The following is a 19,637-nucleotide window of genomic DNA, read 5'->3' on the forward strand; positions in this document are numbered from 1 at the left end:
GAATTATTAGCCTAAGAAATAGCATTTTAACATCCATATCAGTCCTCGATGACCCCCTGAGGGACCAGAGGGGCAGGACCAAACAGGGTCAAAATGATTAAAATTTCAAAAGATACTTCTAAGTTCTCAGGTTTGATGGAAGCAAATACTCTTCATAGTCTAAAAAGTCAAATTATAAATCACTGACCAACTTCAAGGCCCAGCATATAGTGTTTATGTCTTTAATTTGTTTCATTATTTGTTTCATTATATATTCTAGTTCAGGTGACCTTAAGGCCCAATGGGCCTCTTGTATTTCAAAAGGAGAGATAACATGAGAAAAGCGGAGAAAAGATCCCTCGATCTTCACATTGTCAGACATAGATCATTGTTTGGTGGGCACCAAGATCTCTCTGGGATCTCTTGTTTTGTTTATCTCTTTAACCAGATATGATGCCTATATATAGATTTTCTTGTGACATTTTCATTTCAACAAAACAAATATCTGAAGTGGTCAGTTAAGATCCTCAGTATTACATTGTATTATAAAACTCAATATCATGTTCAAAGTGTATCATGAAGAAATCTTATGGATTTTAAAAAGTTGTAAAATATATTTGCTAGGCTTTAACAACTTTAAATACTTTAATGTATTCAGACCGAATTGCATCAAAAGGTTTGTTATAAAGCACTGTTTGAGTTTCCAATAGTGTAATTTGCATACTCGCATAAAAACAAGAATCGTTTGACTTATTTTAGTGATTTGTGGGATGTGTAGTTAAATCTAGTGATAGTTTTAACACTCAATGCCTTAATAGCATGATATAAAACCACCATTTGCTTGCCAAGGTCAGAAAGGTCAGGGTCAGAAAGGTCTCAATGTGTATAATGTTGTTAAGTTAATAAAATATACTCAGCTAGTATATGCTATAGACACTGGTAAACATTTTGTGACAGAAATACGATTTGAACCTGATGCACTGTTTCCCCAAAATGTACATTTTGCTGCATATATGCCCCGACAGTAAGCCCCACAGTTAACCATAAAGTATAAAACCAATAGGCCTACAAACTATCACTAGCTTTAACAACTTCACTGTATGCCATAGTGGTCATGTTTGGTTTGCTTTAATCTTTTTAGCCGATTTGGTGTTATTTTTTGTTTTACATAATCATGTTTGTAGTTTTTCTCTGATTTTAAAATTCATATTATATAATAGCACAGTAGTATTTTAATGTGTATATCTATTAATATTGCCTGATTTTTTAAGTACATTTGTAGCTCCATTTTCAATAACATATCAACAGCATCATGAGATCTGAAATGTGAGATTTCAGATTTTTATAAGAGATATTGTTTTTGTTAGTGTTAGTTTTACATTGAGTGGTTCACCTCTGATAATGGCCAATGTACTCAAGTCTGTACCATCACCGGAATCGTGTACCACGGAGTGTACTAAAACGTTCCCTGGTGATGGGGGTGAAGTGTTTGGGAAATTCTGACGGGCCAACAGTACTACATCATCTACACTGTCTTGTGCCTTACAACAAAAGGGGCAGCCCCCATAAGGGAGGCTTTCTATGGGCCAGCCTGATAACTGTTACAGGAGCTGGTGGACTCTGGGATATGGGAAAATCCATCAGCCCTATACATCAAAGGTTTTAGATGGTCAATCTAGCATTTAAGGACATTTGTTCCCAAATAAAGTTGATATATTATCAAGCAAGCAGAGTCGTCAAATACAAATTATATCTGTATTTAAGCTAGCCTTATCATTGCATGTTCTTCTAACACAATCTCACAAATAATAAATCAACTGTAAACAGCAAGAAGACATTCTGATTTGATAAAAGGTTTTTATGAAAATGAAAAAGAACGTATCTGTGAAACAAAGGAAACTGCTGACCACTTTTACATGATAATGAAACACTGTTGTTCAGCATTCTCAACTTGAGTTCAAAGACTTAAACAGTTTATTATGAAAGTTCAGGATTTAATAAGTGGAATGATGTCTTGCTGTTTATAGATTAATACTGTGTGTGTGAACTAATCTGGCTGTTTTCATGCGTTGACTACAGGTATACAATTTAAGCGTATTGAGGCCCTGACACGGAGCCAAACTCTGGTGGACATGCGTCAACAAATTGGCGTGTCCCCTGGCAACAATGCACACTCCCTAACTCTCGGGGAGCAAGCTGAGATGTACCCCATCTCTGCCCTTCCTAGCCACAGGAGTTCAGCAAGAGACAGGTTTGTATTAAAGCACCTGATATTCTATACTAAAGGTACAAGGATGTGTGCCGTTTGATAAGTTATTTTATATGACCAAATATTCTATACTAAAGGTACAAGGATGTGTGCCGTTTGATAAGATATTTTATATTACCAAATATTCTATACTAAAGGTACAAGGATGTGTGCCGTTTGAGAAGATATTTTATATGACCAAATATTGTATACTAAAGGTACAAGGATGTGTGCCGTTTGATAAGTTATTTTATATGACCAAATATTCTTTACTAAAGGTACAAGGATGTGTGCCGTTTTGTTTTTCCTTTGTTTACTGTTTGACAGAAAGTTTAACTGTTCTTGAATCATATAAATATATATATGTCACCGTGTGTATACTTTGATTTGGTTTAAACAAAAAAAAACTGCTTGATTGGTTTTCTTCTGTCTATCACACAATGGTAGATTACCTTTCATAAACAACCATGTAATACATAATTTATCAAACAAGTTCAATGATTAAGATAATATAATACATGTATAGGCATATAACACAGGCGAACACATTAGTTATGTGATAAACTGTACTCTAATCCTTGATTAACATTCTTGTGAATCCTGTATATATATTTTAATTGAGTTTTACGCTATTTACTACATTATATATTAAATCCATCAATAATTCAATCAGCTAATGCAATGTAGTTTTATTGACTAAACTTAGTTCAGTCAATTTTCGTAATTTGAGCAAAGTTATTAGCTTCTCAAGACAAAAATGCTACCATACAGCATTACTTAGTATGCAGTTACAGTTGAGAGAGATCACTATACACATTACAGTAGAGTGAGATCACAGTACACATTACAGTAGAGAAAGATCACTATACACATTACAGTAGAGAAAGATCACTATACACATTACAGTAGAGAGAGATCACTATACACATTACAGTAGAGAGAGATCACTATACACATTACAGTAGAGTGAGATCACTATACACATTACAGTAGAGTGAGATCACAGTACACATTACAGTAGAGAAAGATCACTATACACATTACAGTAGAGAGAGATCACTATACACATTACAGTAGAGAGAGATCACTATACACATTACAGTAGAGAGAGATCACTATACACATTACAGTAGAGATAGATCACTATACACATTACAGTAGAGAGAGATCACTATACACATTACAGTAGAGAGAGATCCCTATACACATTACAGTAGAGTGAGATCACTATACACATTACAGTAGAGAGAGATCACTATACACATTTCAGTAGAGAGAGATCACTATACACATTACATTAGAGTGAGATCACTATACACATTACAGTAAAGAGATATCACAGTACACATTACAGTAGAGAGAAATCATTGTACACATTACTGAAGAGTGAGATCACTATACACATTACAGTAGAGTGAGATCACTATACACATTACAGTAGAGAGAGATCACTATACACATTACAGTAGAGAGAGATCACTATAAACATTACAGTAGAGAGAGAGATCACTATACAATTACAGTAGAGAGAGATCACTATACACATTACAGTAGAGAGAGATCACTATACACATTACAGTAGAGTGAGATCACTATACACATTACAGTAGAGAGATAGAATCACTGTACACATTACAGTAGAGAGAGATCACTATACACATTACAGTAGAGTGAGATCACTATACACATTACAGTAGAGTGAGATCACTATACACATTACAGTAGAGAGAGATCACTATACACATTACAGTAGAGAGAGATCACTATACACATTACAGTAGAGAGAGATCACTATACACATTACAGTAGAGAGAGATCACTATACACATTACAGTAGAGAGAGATCACTATACACATTACAGTAGAGAGAGAGATCACTATACACATTACAGTAGAGAGAGATCACTATACACATTACAGTAGAGAGAGATCACTATACACATTACAGTAGAGAGAGATCACTATACACATTACAGTAGAGAGAGATCACTATACACATTACAGTAGAGTGAGATCACTATACACATTACAGTAGAGAGAGATCACTATACACATTACAGTAGAGAGAGATCACTATACACATTACAGTAGAGAGAGATCACTATACACATTACAGTAGAGAGAGATCACTATACACATTACAGTAGAGAGAGATCACTATACACATTACAGTAGAGAGAGATCACTATACACATTACAGTAGAGAGAGATCACTATACACATTACAGTAGAGAGAGATCACTATACACATTACAGTAGAGAGAGATCACTATACACATTACAGTAGAGAGAGATCACTATACACATTACAGTGAAGAGGAGATCACTATAAACATTACAGTAGAGAGAGATCACTATACACATTACAGTAGAGAGAGATCACTATACACATTACAGTAGAGAGAGATCACTATACACATTACAGTAGAGTGAGATCACTATACACATTACAGTAGAGAGAGAGATCACTATACACATTACAGTAGAGTGAGATCACTATACACATTACAGTAGAGAGAGATCACTATACACATTACAGTAGAGAGAGATCACTATACACATTACAGTAGAGAGAGATCACTATACACATTACAGTAGAGTGAGATCACTATACACATTACAGTAGAGAGAGAGATCACTATACACATTACAGTAGAGAGAGATCACTATACACATTACAGTAGAGAGAGAGATCACTATACACATTACAGTAGAGAGAGATCACTATACACATTACAGTAGAGAGAGATCACTATACACATTACAGTAGAGAAGATCACTATACACATTACAGTAGAGTGAGATCACTATACACATTACAGTAGAGAGAGATCACTATACACATTACAGTAGAGAAAGATCACTATACACATTACAGTAGAGAGAGATCACTATACACATTACAGTAGAGAGAGATCACTATACACATTACAGTAGAGAGAGATCACTATACACATTACAGTAGAGAGAGATCACTATACACATTACAGTAGAGAAGATCACTATACACATTACAGTAGAGAAGATCACTTCACATACAGTAAGAGAATAATACACATTACAGTAGAGAGAGATCACTATACACATTACAGTAGAGAGAGATCACTATACACATTACAGTAGAGAGAGATCACTATACACATTACAGTAGAGAGAGATCACTATACACATTACAGTAGAGAGAGATCACTATACACATTACAGTAGAGTGAGAGATCACTATACACATTACAGTAGAGAGAATCACTATACACATTACAGTAGAGAGAGATCACTATACACATTACAGTAGAGAGAGATCACTATACACATTACAGTAGAGAGAGATCACTATACACATTACAGTAGAGAGAGATCACTATACACATTACAGTAGAGAGAGATCACTATACACATTACAGTAGAGAGAGATCACTATACACATTACAGTAGAGTGAGATCACTATACACATTACAGTAGAGTGAGATCACTATACACATTACAGTAGAGAGAGATCACTATACACATTACAGTAGAGAGAGATCACTATACACATTACAGTAGAGTGAGATCACTATACACATTACAGTAGAGAGAGATCACTATACACATTACAGTAGAGAGAGATCACTATACACATTACAGTAGAGAGAGATCACTATACACATTACAGTAGAGTGAGATCACTATACACATTACAGTAGAGAGAGATCACTATACACATTACAGTAGAGAGAGATCACTATACACATTACAGTAGAGTGAGATCACTATACACATTACAGTAGAGTGAGATCACTATACACATTACAGTAGAGTGAGATCACTATACACATTACAGTAGAGTGAGATCACTATACACATTACAGTAGAGAGAGATCACTATACACATTACAGTAGAGAGAGATCACTATACACATTACAGTAGAGTGAGATCACTATACACATTACAGTAGAGTGAGATCACTATAACACACATTACAGTAGAGTGAGATCACTATACACATTACAGTAGAGTGAGATCACTATACACATTACATAGAGTGAGATCACTATACACATACAGTAGAGAGAGATCACTATACACATTACAGTAGAGAGAGATCACTATACACATTACAGTAGAGAGAGATCACTATACACATTACAGTAGAGTGAGATCACTATACACATTACAGTAGAGAGAGATCACTATACACATTACAGTAGAGAGAGATCACTATACACATTACAGTAGAGAGAGATCACTATACACATTACAGTAGAGTGAGATCACTATACACATTACAGTAGAGAGAGATCACTATACACATTACAGTAGAGTGAGATCACTATACACATTACAGTAGAGAGAGATCACTATACACATTACAGTAGAGAAAGATCACTATACACATTACAGTAGAGAGAGATCACTATACACATTACAGTAGAGTGAGATCACTATACACATTACAGTAGAGTGAGATCACTGTATACATTAAAGTAGAGAAAGATCACTATACACATTACAGTAAAGAAAGATCGCTATACACATTACAGTAGAGAGAGATCACTATACACATTACAGTTGAGTGAGATCACAGTACACATTACAGTACAGATAGATCACTATACACATTACAGTAGAGATAGATCACGATACACATTACAGTAGAGATAGATCACTATACACATTACAGTAGAGTGAGATCACTATACACATTACAGTAGAGAGAGATCACTATACACATTACAGTAGATAGAGATCACTTTACACATTACAGTAGATAGAGATCACTATACACATTACAGTAGATAGAGATCACTATACACATTACAGTAGAGAGAGATCACTATACACATTACAGTAGAGAGAGATCACTATACACATTACAGTAGAGAGAGATCACTATATACATTACAGTAGAGAGAGATCGCTATACACATTACAGTAGAGAGATCACTATACACATTATGCCATTCCAAAGCCATTGACAAGTTTAAGGATGACGCCATTCCACAATCAAATGGCAAGTTTAAGGATGATGCCATTCCACAGTCAAATGACAAGTTTTATGATGACGCCATTTCACAGTCAAATGACAAGTTTAAGGATGACGCCATTTCACAGTCAAATCACAAGTTTTAGGATGACGCCATTCCACAGTCAAATGACAAGTTTTAGGCTGAAGCCATTCCACAGTCAAATGACAAGTTTTAGGATGACGCAATTTCACAGTCAGATGATAAGTTTTAGGATGGCGCCATTCCACAGTCAAATGACAAGTTTTAGGATGACGCAATTTCACAGTCAGATGATAAGTTTTAGGATGGCGCCATTCCACAGTCAAATGACAAGTTTTAGGATGATGTCATTTTGCAGTCAAATGACAAGTTTTAGGATGACACCATTCCACAGTCAAATGACAAGTTTTTGGATGACACCATTCCACAGTCAAATGACACCTTTCACAGTCAAATTACAAGTTTTAGGATGATACCATTCCACAGTCAAATGACAAGTTTTAGGCTGAAGCCACTCCACAGTCAAATGACAAGTTTTAGGATGACACAATTTCACAGTCAAATGATAAGTTTTAGGATGGCGCCATTCCGCAGTCAAATGACACCATTCCACAGTCAAATGAAACCATTCCACAGTCAAATGACAAGTTTTAGTATGACACCATTCCACAGTCAAATGACAAGTGAAAGGATCTTGCCATTCCACAGTCAAATGACAAGTTTTAGGATGACGCAATTTCACAGTCAAATGACAAGTTTTAGGCTGAAGCCATTCCACAGTCAAATGACAAGTTTTAGGATGACACCATTCCACAGTCAAATGGCAAGTTTTAGGATGACACCATTCCACAGTCAAATGACAAGTTTTAGGCTGAAGCCATTCCACAGTCAAATGACAATGAAGCCATTCCACAGTCAAATGACAAGTTTTAGGATGACACCATTCCACAGTCAAATGGCAAGTTTTAGGATGATGCCATTCCACAGTCAAATGACAAGTTTTAGGATGACGCCATTCCACAGTCAAATGGCAAGTTTTAGGATGACGCCATTCCACAGTCAAATGACAAGTTTTAGGATGACGCCATTCCACAGTCAAATGACAAGTTTTAGGATGACGCCATTTCACAGTCAAATGACAAGTTTTAGGATGGCGCCATTCCACAGTCAAATGACAAGTTTTAGGATGACGCCATTCCACAGTCAAATGATAAGTTTTAGGATGACGCCATTCCACAGTCAAATGACAAGTTTTAGGATGATGCCATTTTGCAGTCAAATGACAAGTTTTAGGATGACACCATTCCACAGTCAAATGACAAGTTTTTGGATGACACCATTCCACAGTCAAATGACACCTTTCACAGTCAAATTACAAGTTTTAGGATGATACCATTCCACAGTCAAATGACAAGTTTTAGGCTGAAGCCACTCCACAGTCAAATGACAAGTTTTAGGATGACACAATTTCACAGTCAAATGATAAGTTTTAGGATGGCGCCATTCCGCAGTCAAATGACACCATTCCACAGTCAAATGAAACCATTCCACAGTCAAATGACAAGTTTTAGTATGACACCATTCCACAGTCAAATGACAAGTGAAAGGATCTTGCCATTCCACAGTCAAATGACAAGTTTTAGGATGACGCAATTTCACAGTCAAATGACAAGTTTTAGGCTGAAGCCATTCCACAGTCAAATGACAAGTTTTAGGATGACACCATTCCACAGTCAAATGGCAAGTTTTAGGATGACACCATTCCACAGTCAAATGACAAGTTTTAGGCTGAAGCCATTCCACACAGTCAAATGACAAGTTTTAGGATGACACCATTCCACAGTCAAATGGCAAGTTTTAGGATGATGCCATTCCACAGTCAAATGACAAGTTTAAGGATGACGCCATTCCACAGTCAAATGGCAAGTTTTAGGATGACGCCATACCACAGTCAAATGATAAGTTTTAGGATGATGCCATTCCACAGTCAAATGACACCATTCCACAGTCAAATGATAAGTTTTAAGATGATGACATTCCACAGTCAAATGACAAGTTTAAGGATGACGCCATTTCACAGTCAAATCACAAGTTTTAGGATGACGCCATTCCACAGTCAAATGACAAGTTTTAGGCTGAAGCCATTCCACAGTCAAATGACAACTTTTAGGATGACGCAATTTCACAGTCAGATGATAAGTTTTAGGATGGCGCCATTCCACAGTCAAATGACAAGTTTTAGGATGATGCCATTTTGCAGTCAAATGACAAGTTTGAGGATGACACCATTCCACAGTCAAATGACAAGTTTTTGGATGACACCATTCCACAGTCAAATGACATCATTTCACAGTCAAATTACAAGTTTTAGGCTGACGCCATTCCACAGTCAAATGACAAGTTTTAGGCTGAAGCCATTCCACAGTCAAATGACAAGTTTTAGGATGACGCAATTTCACAGTCAGATGATAAGTTTTAGGATGGCGCCATTCCACAGTCAAATGACAAGTTTTAGGATGATGCCATTTTGCAGTCAAATGACAAGTTTTAGGATGACACCATTCCACAGTCAAATGACAAGTTTTTGGATGACACCATTCCACAGTCAAATGACACCTTTCACAGTCAAATTACAAGTTTTAGGATGATGCCTTTCCACAGTCAAATGACAAGTTTTAGGCTGAAGCCACTCCACAGTCAAATGACAAGTTTTAGGATGACACATTTCACAGTCAAATGATACGTTTTAGGATGGCGCCATTCCACAGTCAAATGACACCATTCCACAGTCAAATGAAACCATTCCACAGTCAAATGACAAGTTTTAGGATGACACCATTCCAAAGTCAAATGACAAGTGAAAGGATCTTGGCATTCCACAGTCAAATGACAAGCTTTAGGATGACACCATTCCACAGTCAAATGATAAGTTTTAGGATGATGCCATTCCACAGTCAAATGACAAGTTTCAGGATGACGCCATTCCACAGTCAAATGGCAAGTTTTAGGATGACGCCATACCACAGTCAAATGATATGTTTTAGGATGATGCTATTCCACAGTCAAATGACACCATTCCACAGTCAAATGATAAGTTTAAGGATGACGCCATTCCAGAATTACATGTGTCAGATGATAATATAACAGATTCAGTCATAAGGAAACCATTTCATTTCAGAGATTACATTTATAGCTAACAAGACATTTTCGTAGATGGTAAGATAAATATTATATAAATCTTAGCTTCTCCATCTGTTATATATCTTTCTGTGTTGATACATTTTAACCCACAAAACATTTTACAAATTTAATATTCGGCATGTACACTGATACATGCTAATGGTTTATATAAAATATTTTTTTCAATGCCCATATCTGTTGTCTTATTGATGCTTACTATTAATAATTTTTAAAACATTTTTTGTTGCTTTTCATTGTTTGATATAATGGTGATGGGAATTGCTTATCTACAAACGACAACATTTATAGGGGGATCTGTCATTTTTTTATCTACGAATGACAACATTTATATAGTATCTGTCGTTTGTTTATCTACGGATGACAACATATATAGGGGATCTGTCGTTTGTTTTTATCTACGAATGACAACATTTATATAGTATCTGTCGTTTGTTTATCTACGGATGACAACATATATAGGGGATCTGTCGTTTGTTTATCTACGAATGACAACATATATACAGTATCTGTCGTTTGTTTATCTACGAATGACAACAAATATAGGGGATCTGTCGTTTGTTTATCTACGAATGACAACATATATATAGTATCTGTCGTTTGTTTATCTACGAATGACAACATATATATAGTATATGTCGTTTGTTTATCTACGAATGACAACATAATATAGTATCTGTCGTTTGTTTATCTACGAATGACAACATATATATAGTATATGTCGTTTGTTTATCTACAAACGACAACATATATAGGGGATCTGTCATTTGTTTATCTACGAATGACAACATTTATATAGTATCTGTCGTTTGTTTATCTACGGATGACAACATATATAGGGGATCTGTCGTTTGTTTATCTACGAATGACAACATATATATAGTATCTGTCGTTTGTTTATCTACGAATGACAACATATATAGGGAATCTGTCGTTTGTTTATCTACGAATGACAACATGTATATAGTATCTGTCGTTTGTTTATCTACGAATGACAACATATATAGGGGATCTGTAATTTGTTTATCTACGAATGACAACATATATATAGTATCTGTCGTTTGTTTCCCTTCATATTGTATTGATGATACTCGTTTGAAATTTTTCAGATTTTTAGGTCATCTGACCCGAAGGGTCAGGATGACCTATAGTCGTCATGTTTCGTCCGTCGTTGTCCGCCATCCGCCGTGCGTTAACATTTCACATTTTGAACTTCTTCTCAAGTTCTACCGGTGCAATTGGCTGAAACTTGCATGAAATGATCCTGACATGATCCAGACAAAGTGTTGTTATTTTTCGGGTTGATCTGAAATCCAAGATGAAAACACATTTTGAACTTCTTCTCAAGTTCTACCAGTGCGATTTGGCTGAAACTTGCATGAAATGATCCTGACATGGTCCCGACAAACTGTTGTTATTTTTCGGGTCGATCTGAAATCCAAGATGGCCGCCACAGCCGCCATATTGAAAACACATTTTGAACTTCTTCTCAAGTTCTATTAGTGCGATTTGGCTGAAACTTGCATGAAATGATCCTGACATGGTCCTGACAAAGTGTTGTTATTTTTCGGGTCGATCTGAAATCCAAGATGGCCGTCACAGCCGCCATCTTGAAAACACATTTTGAACTTCTTCTCAAGTTCTACCAGTGCGATTTGGCTGAAACTTGCATGAAATGATCCTGACATGGTCCCGACAAAGTGTTGTTATTTTTCCGGTTGATCTGAAATCCAAGATGGCCACCACAGCCGCCATCTTGAAAACACATTTTGAATTTCTTCTCTAGTTCTATTAGTGCGATTTGGCTGAAACTTGCATGAAATGATCCTGACATGGTCCCGACAAAGTGTTATTATTTTTCGGGTCTATCCAAACTCCAAGATGGCCGCCACAGCTTCCATCTTGAAAACACATTTTGAACTTCTTCTCAAGTTCTACCGGTGCGATTTGGCTGAAACTTGCATGAAATGATCCTGACATGGTCCTGACAAAGTGTTGTTATTTTTCAGGTTGATCTGAAATCCAAGATGGCCACCACAGCCGCCATCTTGAAAACACATTTTGAATTTCTTTTCTAGTTCTATTAGTGCGATTTGGCTGAAACTTGCATGAAATGATCCTGACATGGTCCCGACAAAGTGTTAATATTTTTCGGGTCTATCCAAACTCCAAGATGGCCGCCACAGCTTCCATCTTGAAAACACATTTTGAACTTCTTCTCAAGTTCTACCGGTGCGATTTGGCTGAAACTTGCATGAAATGATCCTGACATGGTCCAGACAAAGTGTTGTTATTTTTCGGGTCGATCTGAAATCCAAGATGGCCGTCACAGCCGCCATCTTGAAAACACATTTTGAACTTCTTCTCAAGTTCTATTAGTGCGATTTGGATGAAACTTGCATGAAATGATCCTGACATGGTCCCGACAAAGTGTTGTTATTTTTCGGGTTGATCTGAAATCCAAGATGGCCGCCACAGCCGCCATCTTGAAAACACATTTTGAATTTCTTCTCAAGTTCTATTAGTGCGATTTGGCTGAAACTGAAACTTGCATGAAATGATCCTGACCTGGTCCCGACAAAGTGTTATTATTTTTCGGGTCTATCCAAACTCCAAGATGGCCGCCACAGCTTCCATCTTGAAAACACATTTTGAACTTCTTCTCAAGTTCTACCGGTGCGATTTGGCTGAAACTTGCATGAAATGATCCTGACATGGTCCAGACAAAGTGTTGTTATTTTTCGGGTCGATCTGAAATCCAAGATGGCCGTCACAGCCGCCATCTTGAAAACACATTTTGAACTTCTTCTCAAGTTCTATTAGTGCGATTTGGATGAAACTTGCATGAAATGATCCTGACATGGTCCCGACAAAGTGTTGTTATTTTTCGGGTTGATCTGAAATCCAAGATGGCCGCCACAGCCGCCATCTTGAAAACACATTTTGAATTTCTTCTCAAGTTCTATTAGTGCGATTTGGCTGAAACTGAAACTTGCATGAAATGATCCTGACCTGGTCCCGACAAAGTGTTATTATTTTTCGGGTCTATCCAAACTCCAAGATGGCCGCCACAGCTTCCATCTTGAAAACACATTTTGAACTTCTTCTCAAGTTCTACCGGTGCGATTTGGCTGAAACTTGCATGAAATGATCCTGACATGGTCCCGACAAAGTGTTGTTATTTTTCGGGTTGATCTGAAATCCAAGATGGCCGCCACAGCCGCCATCTTGAAAACACATTTTGAACTTCTTCTCAAGTTCTATTAGTGCGATTTGGCTGAAACTTGCATGAAATGATCCTGACATGGTCCCGACAAAGTTTTATTATTTTTCGGGTCTATCCAAACTCAAAGATGGCCGCCACAGCTTCCATCTTGAAAACACATTTTGAACTTCTTCTCAAGTTCTACCGGTGCGATTTGGCTGAAACTAGCCTGAAATGATCCTGACATGGTCCTGACAGTGTTGTTAGTTTTCGGGTTGATCATATATCCAAGATGGCCGCCACAGCCGCCATCTTGAAAACACATTTTGAACTTCTTCCCAAGTTCTACCAGTGCGATTTGGCTGAAACTTGCATGAAATGATCCTGACATGGTCCTGACAAAGTGACCCCATATATAATTAGTTTTACTATTGCCAAGGTAGTCAGATGACCGTTGAGGCCCTTTGGGCCTCTTGTTTTATCTAAACTTGTATCATAAATCTTAACATAAAGGGAAACAAATGACAGGTTCTATTTATCATATGACTAATATTTGCCTTTGTTTCTTCCGGTTTGGAGTTTTCCACTAGATGATAAAATAACCATCTTATTGAAAATAAAATTTTATCATGCACTTCATTATCAAAGTTTTACATGTAAATGGTTTATAAATAAAGAGGCGAATTTAACACATAAAAAACTGGAAATCTATCCATTTTCTACAGCACATGCGACTATGTATATATATATATACATAAGCAACATTTTATATAGTGACGTTTTTGTGACGTCACAAATTGACGTTTGGTGCGAATAAACTTTCCCTAATAGTCATTCATGCAGGGCTGTTGGACGCTAGGTTTTATTAGGAGATTTGAAAGATTTTGTTGTCAGTGTTCAAATTGAGATTTGATACTGATTTTACGCACCATTAAAAATCTGCAGATCAGTTTGGTGACTGGTTATGTCTCAATTTTTTTTATGTGTCATGGTTTTTTTTAAACATGGATAATTCTATTTCATATTCAATTTTCTAATGCTATAAAATATATTTTTCTGTTAATTATTATAGTTCTATTATTGGATTGTTATTAAGAACATTTTTCCTCATTCAACTCATGGTTTCGTAGTAAAAATTAAAAATAACAAGAGGTCCAGATGGCCTGTACCATTCATCTGCTTTGTTATGCCAGGTAATGTTCAGAGTACAAGATCATTGTTTCTTTTCTGAAGCATTTTAAATATTTACCTCTAATTTCCCTATTGGGCTCGACGCTTTCTGCTCTAGGAGGTCGGAGCATAGACTTATTAAAACTCCATTCCCCTTCCCTAGAGGATGTTTCTGTGCACATTCGGGTACAATCCATGCTGCACTCTGACTACTATAGTGATTTAAAGGATTTACTTCTATTTCCCCTATTGGGCCCTGCCCCTCCTATCCCCAGGGAGGGGGTCAGAGCCCCTTCCCCTGAGGATGTGTGTGTGTCTTAGGTTGGTTATAACCGGAACAAGGACGTTAAGCCATATCAATCAGAGCCTGAGGATGTTTATGGCCAAATTTAATTACCATCCACGACAAACTCTATGACTAGTAACGACCTAAAGGATTTACCTCTATTTCCTCTATTGGACCCCGCCCCTCCTACCCCAGTAGGGTCAAAGCCAAGATTTATACAAACTCTATTCCTCTTCCCACAAGGATATTTCTGGCTAAATTTGGTTACAATCCATGCAGAACTCTATGACTAATAGCGATATAAAAGATTTACCTCTATTTCCTTTATTGGGCCCCACCACTACTGCCCCCGGGTGGTCAGAGCGAAGATTTATACAAACTTTGTTCCCCTTCCCCACCTGTTCCTGGCCAAATTTGGTTACAATCCATGCAGATTTCTCCCATACTTCACAGGGTTATCCCGTGGTTGCTAGGGAAAAGATATCTCTATCTTACACAGGGGGGTGTAAGACAGCTCACACGCGCTAGACAATAACGTGACGTCATCAATACATGCGGCGTAACTGCGGCGCGCATTGTAGATGACGTCATCAATTTTGATGCATAACAACGTTCCTGCGATCATGGCGCAATGTAAAAGCTGGAAACCAAGTGGAATTTCATCATTTTTTCTACTAAGTATGGGAGAAAAAGAATCCAACATAGGTCTGTGAAATGGACAGGGATATCTCAACCCGAGTGAAAGATTTTGGCCGTAAACCCTTGGCAAGCCACGGGTTGACCAGCCAAAATCTTTCACTCGGGTTGAGATATCCCTGTCCACTTCACAGACCCATGTAAGATTCTATTAATCACTGACAAGTTACGATTTAAAGGAAATGTTGCTAAGCATCCGGGCCAGGTCCAGCATAAAAAGAAGGTTGTTTCCCATACATAGAAATAGGTACCATTCATTGGAATCAACCAATCACAATGCAGATAGGTTATATTACATGTGTGTAATAAAAAAAATTCACATGGCTTTATTGAATGGGAAAACACAGAAGTCATATGATAAATCAATATTTAAGCATTGATGTCACTATTTTTTAACTTCATCGGGTTATGAAAGAAATTTTGTTTGCAAACTGTGTGAATCTGCCTAGCTAGCGGTTTCTCACAAAAGTTTGCAAACAAAATTTATTTCATAACCCAATGAAGTTAAAAAATAGTAACATCAATACTTATAATTAATTTTTCAGACTACTAGATAACATAAAATTCCATTGATTTTTCAATGGATTATTTTTTCTAAATCAATACGTGTCTCTATTGTGACACAAAGATAACGTCAGGTTTTCACGCCATTCATTTTATATGAAGAAAAAGAATCTGCCAATCATAAATTTGGATTCAGTATGAAAACAAATAAAAATGAATTATTAGCTCACCTGGCCCGAAGGAGCTCCAGGGGTGGGGCCCAATAGGGAAAATAGAGGTTAATCCTATAAATCGCTAAGCTAATTGTCTTAGAGTTCTGCATGGATTGTGACCAAATTTGGCCACAAACATCCTTGGGGGAAGGGGAACAGATCTTGTATAAATTTTGGCTCTGAACCCCCGGGGGCAGGAGGGGCGGGGCCCAATAGGGGAAATAGAGGTAAATCCTATAAACCGCTACTTTCCTAGAGTTCTGCCGGGATTGTGACCAAATTTGGCCACAAGCATTCTTGTGGTAAGGGGAACAGAACTTGTATAAATTTTGGCTCTGACCCCCTGGGGGCAGGAGGTGCGGGGCCCAATAGGGGAATTAGAGGTTAATCCTATAAATCGCTACTTGTCCTAGAGTTCAGCATTGAGTGTAACCAAATTCAGCCACAAACATCCTTGGGGGAAGGGGAACAGAACTTGTATAAATTTTGGCTCTGACCCCCTGGGGGCAGGAGGTGCGGGGCCCAATAGGGGAATTAGAGGTTAATCCTATAAATCGCTACTTGTCCTAGAGTTCAGCATTGAGTGTAACCAAATTCAGCCACAAACATCCTTGGGGGAAGGGGAACAGAACTTGTATAAATTTTCGATCTGACCCCCCGCGGGCAGGAGGGGTGGGGCCCAATAGGGGAAATAGAGGTTAATCCTATAAACCGCTACTTTCCTAGAGTTCTGCAGGGATTGTGACCAAATTTGGGTACAAGCATTCTTGCGGTAAGGGGAACAGAACTTGTATAAATTTTGGCTCTGACCCCCTGGGGGCAGGAGGTGCGGGGCCCAATAGGGGAACTAGAGGTAAATATTCAAATTCCTTCAGAAAAGAAACAATGAACCTGTATTCACAACAGTACTTGGTATTACAAACCAGGTGAGCGATACAGGCCCTCTGGGCCTCTTGTTTTTATATACATAGGCAACATTATTATTGCACGTTACAATGTTGCCCTATAGTAAACACTAAAAGTTACATGCGTAATTTTCTATATGCTTTAGAAAAAGAATGCTACTATAGGCTAGTATCTATCTGCTTACTCGATTCATAAATCATGTTCTCTTTTGTATATTGTAAATAATTACTGACTTTGAAGTTATGCGTGAATGTTATTCATGGTACCGTAAACCAACATATTTTCTTGATTTTATGTTTTTACACCAAACCATTTATTCATAATGATTTCGCCATCTACACTCTAATGACTCTAATTTTATTTATGCTTGAGCAATTTCGCAACAATTAATTTGTTGTCACGATTTCCTATCATGTTCGAAACATGTGAAAATTTATCACACAAAAAATTAATTGGTTCCCAGTATATCCTATTGTTCATACCTCAACTAAAACCAGTGCACCCTATTATACCTTACACAACTTCTCCTTGTGTCGGTATCATGTGTTATAAGGTGGCCCTAAAGACACCTGCTATCAAAGCTGCCAATCGCTATTCCCATTGATTTGATTATTAAAATTGATGTTGTTACCCTAAATGTTGTTCAGCACTGATTTGATTTAATCACATTTTTTATATTGATATCATTCTTGATACTAACATTGTTCTTTCATAGTTTTGATATAATATTCTGACAATGTAAAAGCAATAATAATATGTGTATTTATTATTATATTTTGACCTGTATTTTATGTAATGCTTCATACATGTACATGTATGTATCCATACCATAACCTAAAGATTACCAGCAGTACATGTATTTATCCATACCATAATCTAAAGATTACCGGTATTACATGTATGTACATACCATATTTTACCTAAATATTACCACAGTAATTCATATTATTGTAAAGATCACTATAGTAGAGGTACAATAACAATAGAGATTTTGAATCATTATGTTTTTTTAATTTTCAATTTTCAATTTTCTTATGCAGTAACAATACATCCATTGTTTATTCTATCAGGACTTCCCCGCATAGAAAAAATCCTAGAAGCCAACAGAGGCTAACAAGATCGCCAGCAGTGTGTCAAAAGGAACCAGACTCCATTCTACTCCAACAGTCTTGGTCAAGTAATGCTGCAATGGAGAGTGCCAGATGACTACCATAACATCATCACAACAGAGGAATACTAGAATACCACACGACTACCATAACATCATCACAACAGACGGCTACTAGAATACCAGACGACTACCATAACATCATCACAACATCATCACAACAGAGGACTACTAGAATATCAGACGACTACCATAACATCATCACAACAGACGACTACTAGAATACCAGACGACTACCATAACATCATCACCACAGACAACTACTAGAATACCAGACGACTACCATAACATCATCACAACAGACGGCTACTAGAATACCACACAACTATCATAACATCATCACAACAGACAACTACTAGAATACCAGACGACTACCATAACATCATCACAACAGACAACTATTAGAATACCAGACGACTACCATAACATCATCACAACAGACGACTACTAGAATACCAGATGACTACCATAACATCATCACAACAGATGACTACTAGAATACCAGACGACTACCATAACATCATCACAACAGACAACTACTAGAATACCAGACGACTACCATAACATCATCACAACAGACGACTACTAGAATACCAGACAACTACAATAACATCATCACAACAGACAACTACTAGAATACCAGACGACTACCATAACATCATCACAACAGACAACTACTAGAATACCAGACGACTACCATAACATCATCACATTAGACAACTACTAGAATACCAGACGACTACCATAACATCATCACAACAGACAACTACTAGAATACCACACGACTACCATAACATCATCACAACAGACGGCTACTAGAATACCACACGACTACCATAACATCATCACAACAGAGGAATACTAGAATACCAGACGACTACCATAACATCATCACAACAGACGACTACTAGAATACCAGACGACTACCTTAACATCATCACAACAGACGACTACTAGAATACCAGACGACTACCATAACATCATCACAACAGACAACTACTAGAATACCAGACGACTACCATAACATCATCACAACAGACAACTACTAGAATACCAGACGACTACCATAACATCATCA

At 37.2% G+C, this 19,637-nt stretch overlaps 1 protein-coding gene across 1 annotated transcript in view; it reads left to right on the plus strand.

Moving 5' to 3' along the window:
• The window catches only part of LOC138322352 (uncharacterized), a 143,045-nt gene extending 123,791 nt beyond the window's left edge, over positions 1–19,254 (plus strand). The window contains exons 16-18 of the mRNA XM_069266392.1: positions 638–655; positions 2,059–2,230; positions 18,462–19,254. Of these exons, the coding sequence (XP_069122493.1) occupies positions 638–655; positions 2,059–2,230; positions 18,462–18,597 (326 nt within the window). The 3' untranslated portion in view covers positions 18,598–19,254. The remainder of the gene's footprint in view (positions 1–637; positions 656–2,058; positions 2,231–18,461) is intronic.
• The last annotated feature ends 383 nt before the right edge of the window (positions 19,255–19,637 follow it).

This window comes from Argopecten irradians, chromosome 4 (genome assembly GCF_041381155.1).
Source record: "Argopecten irradians isolate NY chromosome 4, Ai_NY, whole genome shotgun sequence".
In the NCBI taxonomy this organism is placed as follows: Eukaryota; Metazoa; Mollusca; class Bivalvia; order Pectinida; family Pectinidae; genus Argopecten; species Argopecten irradians.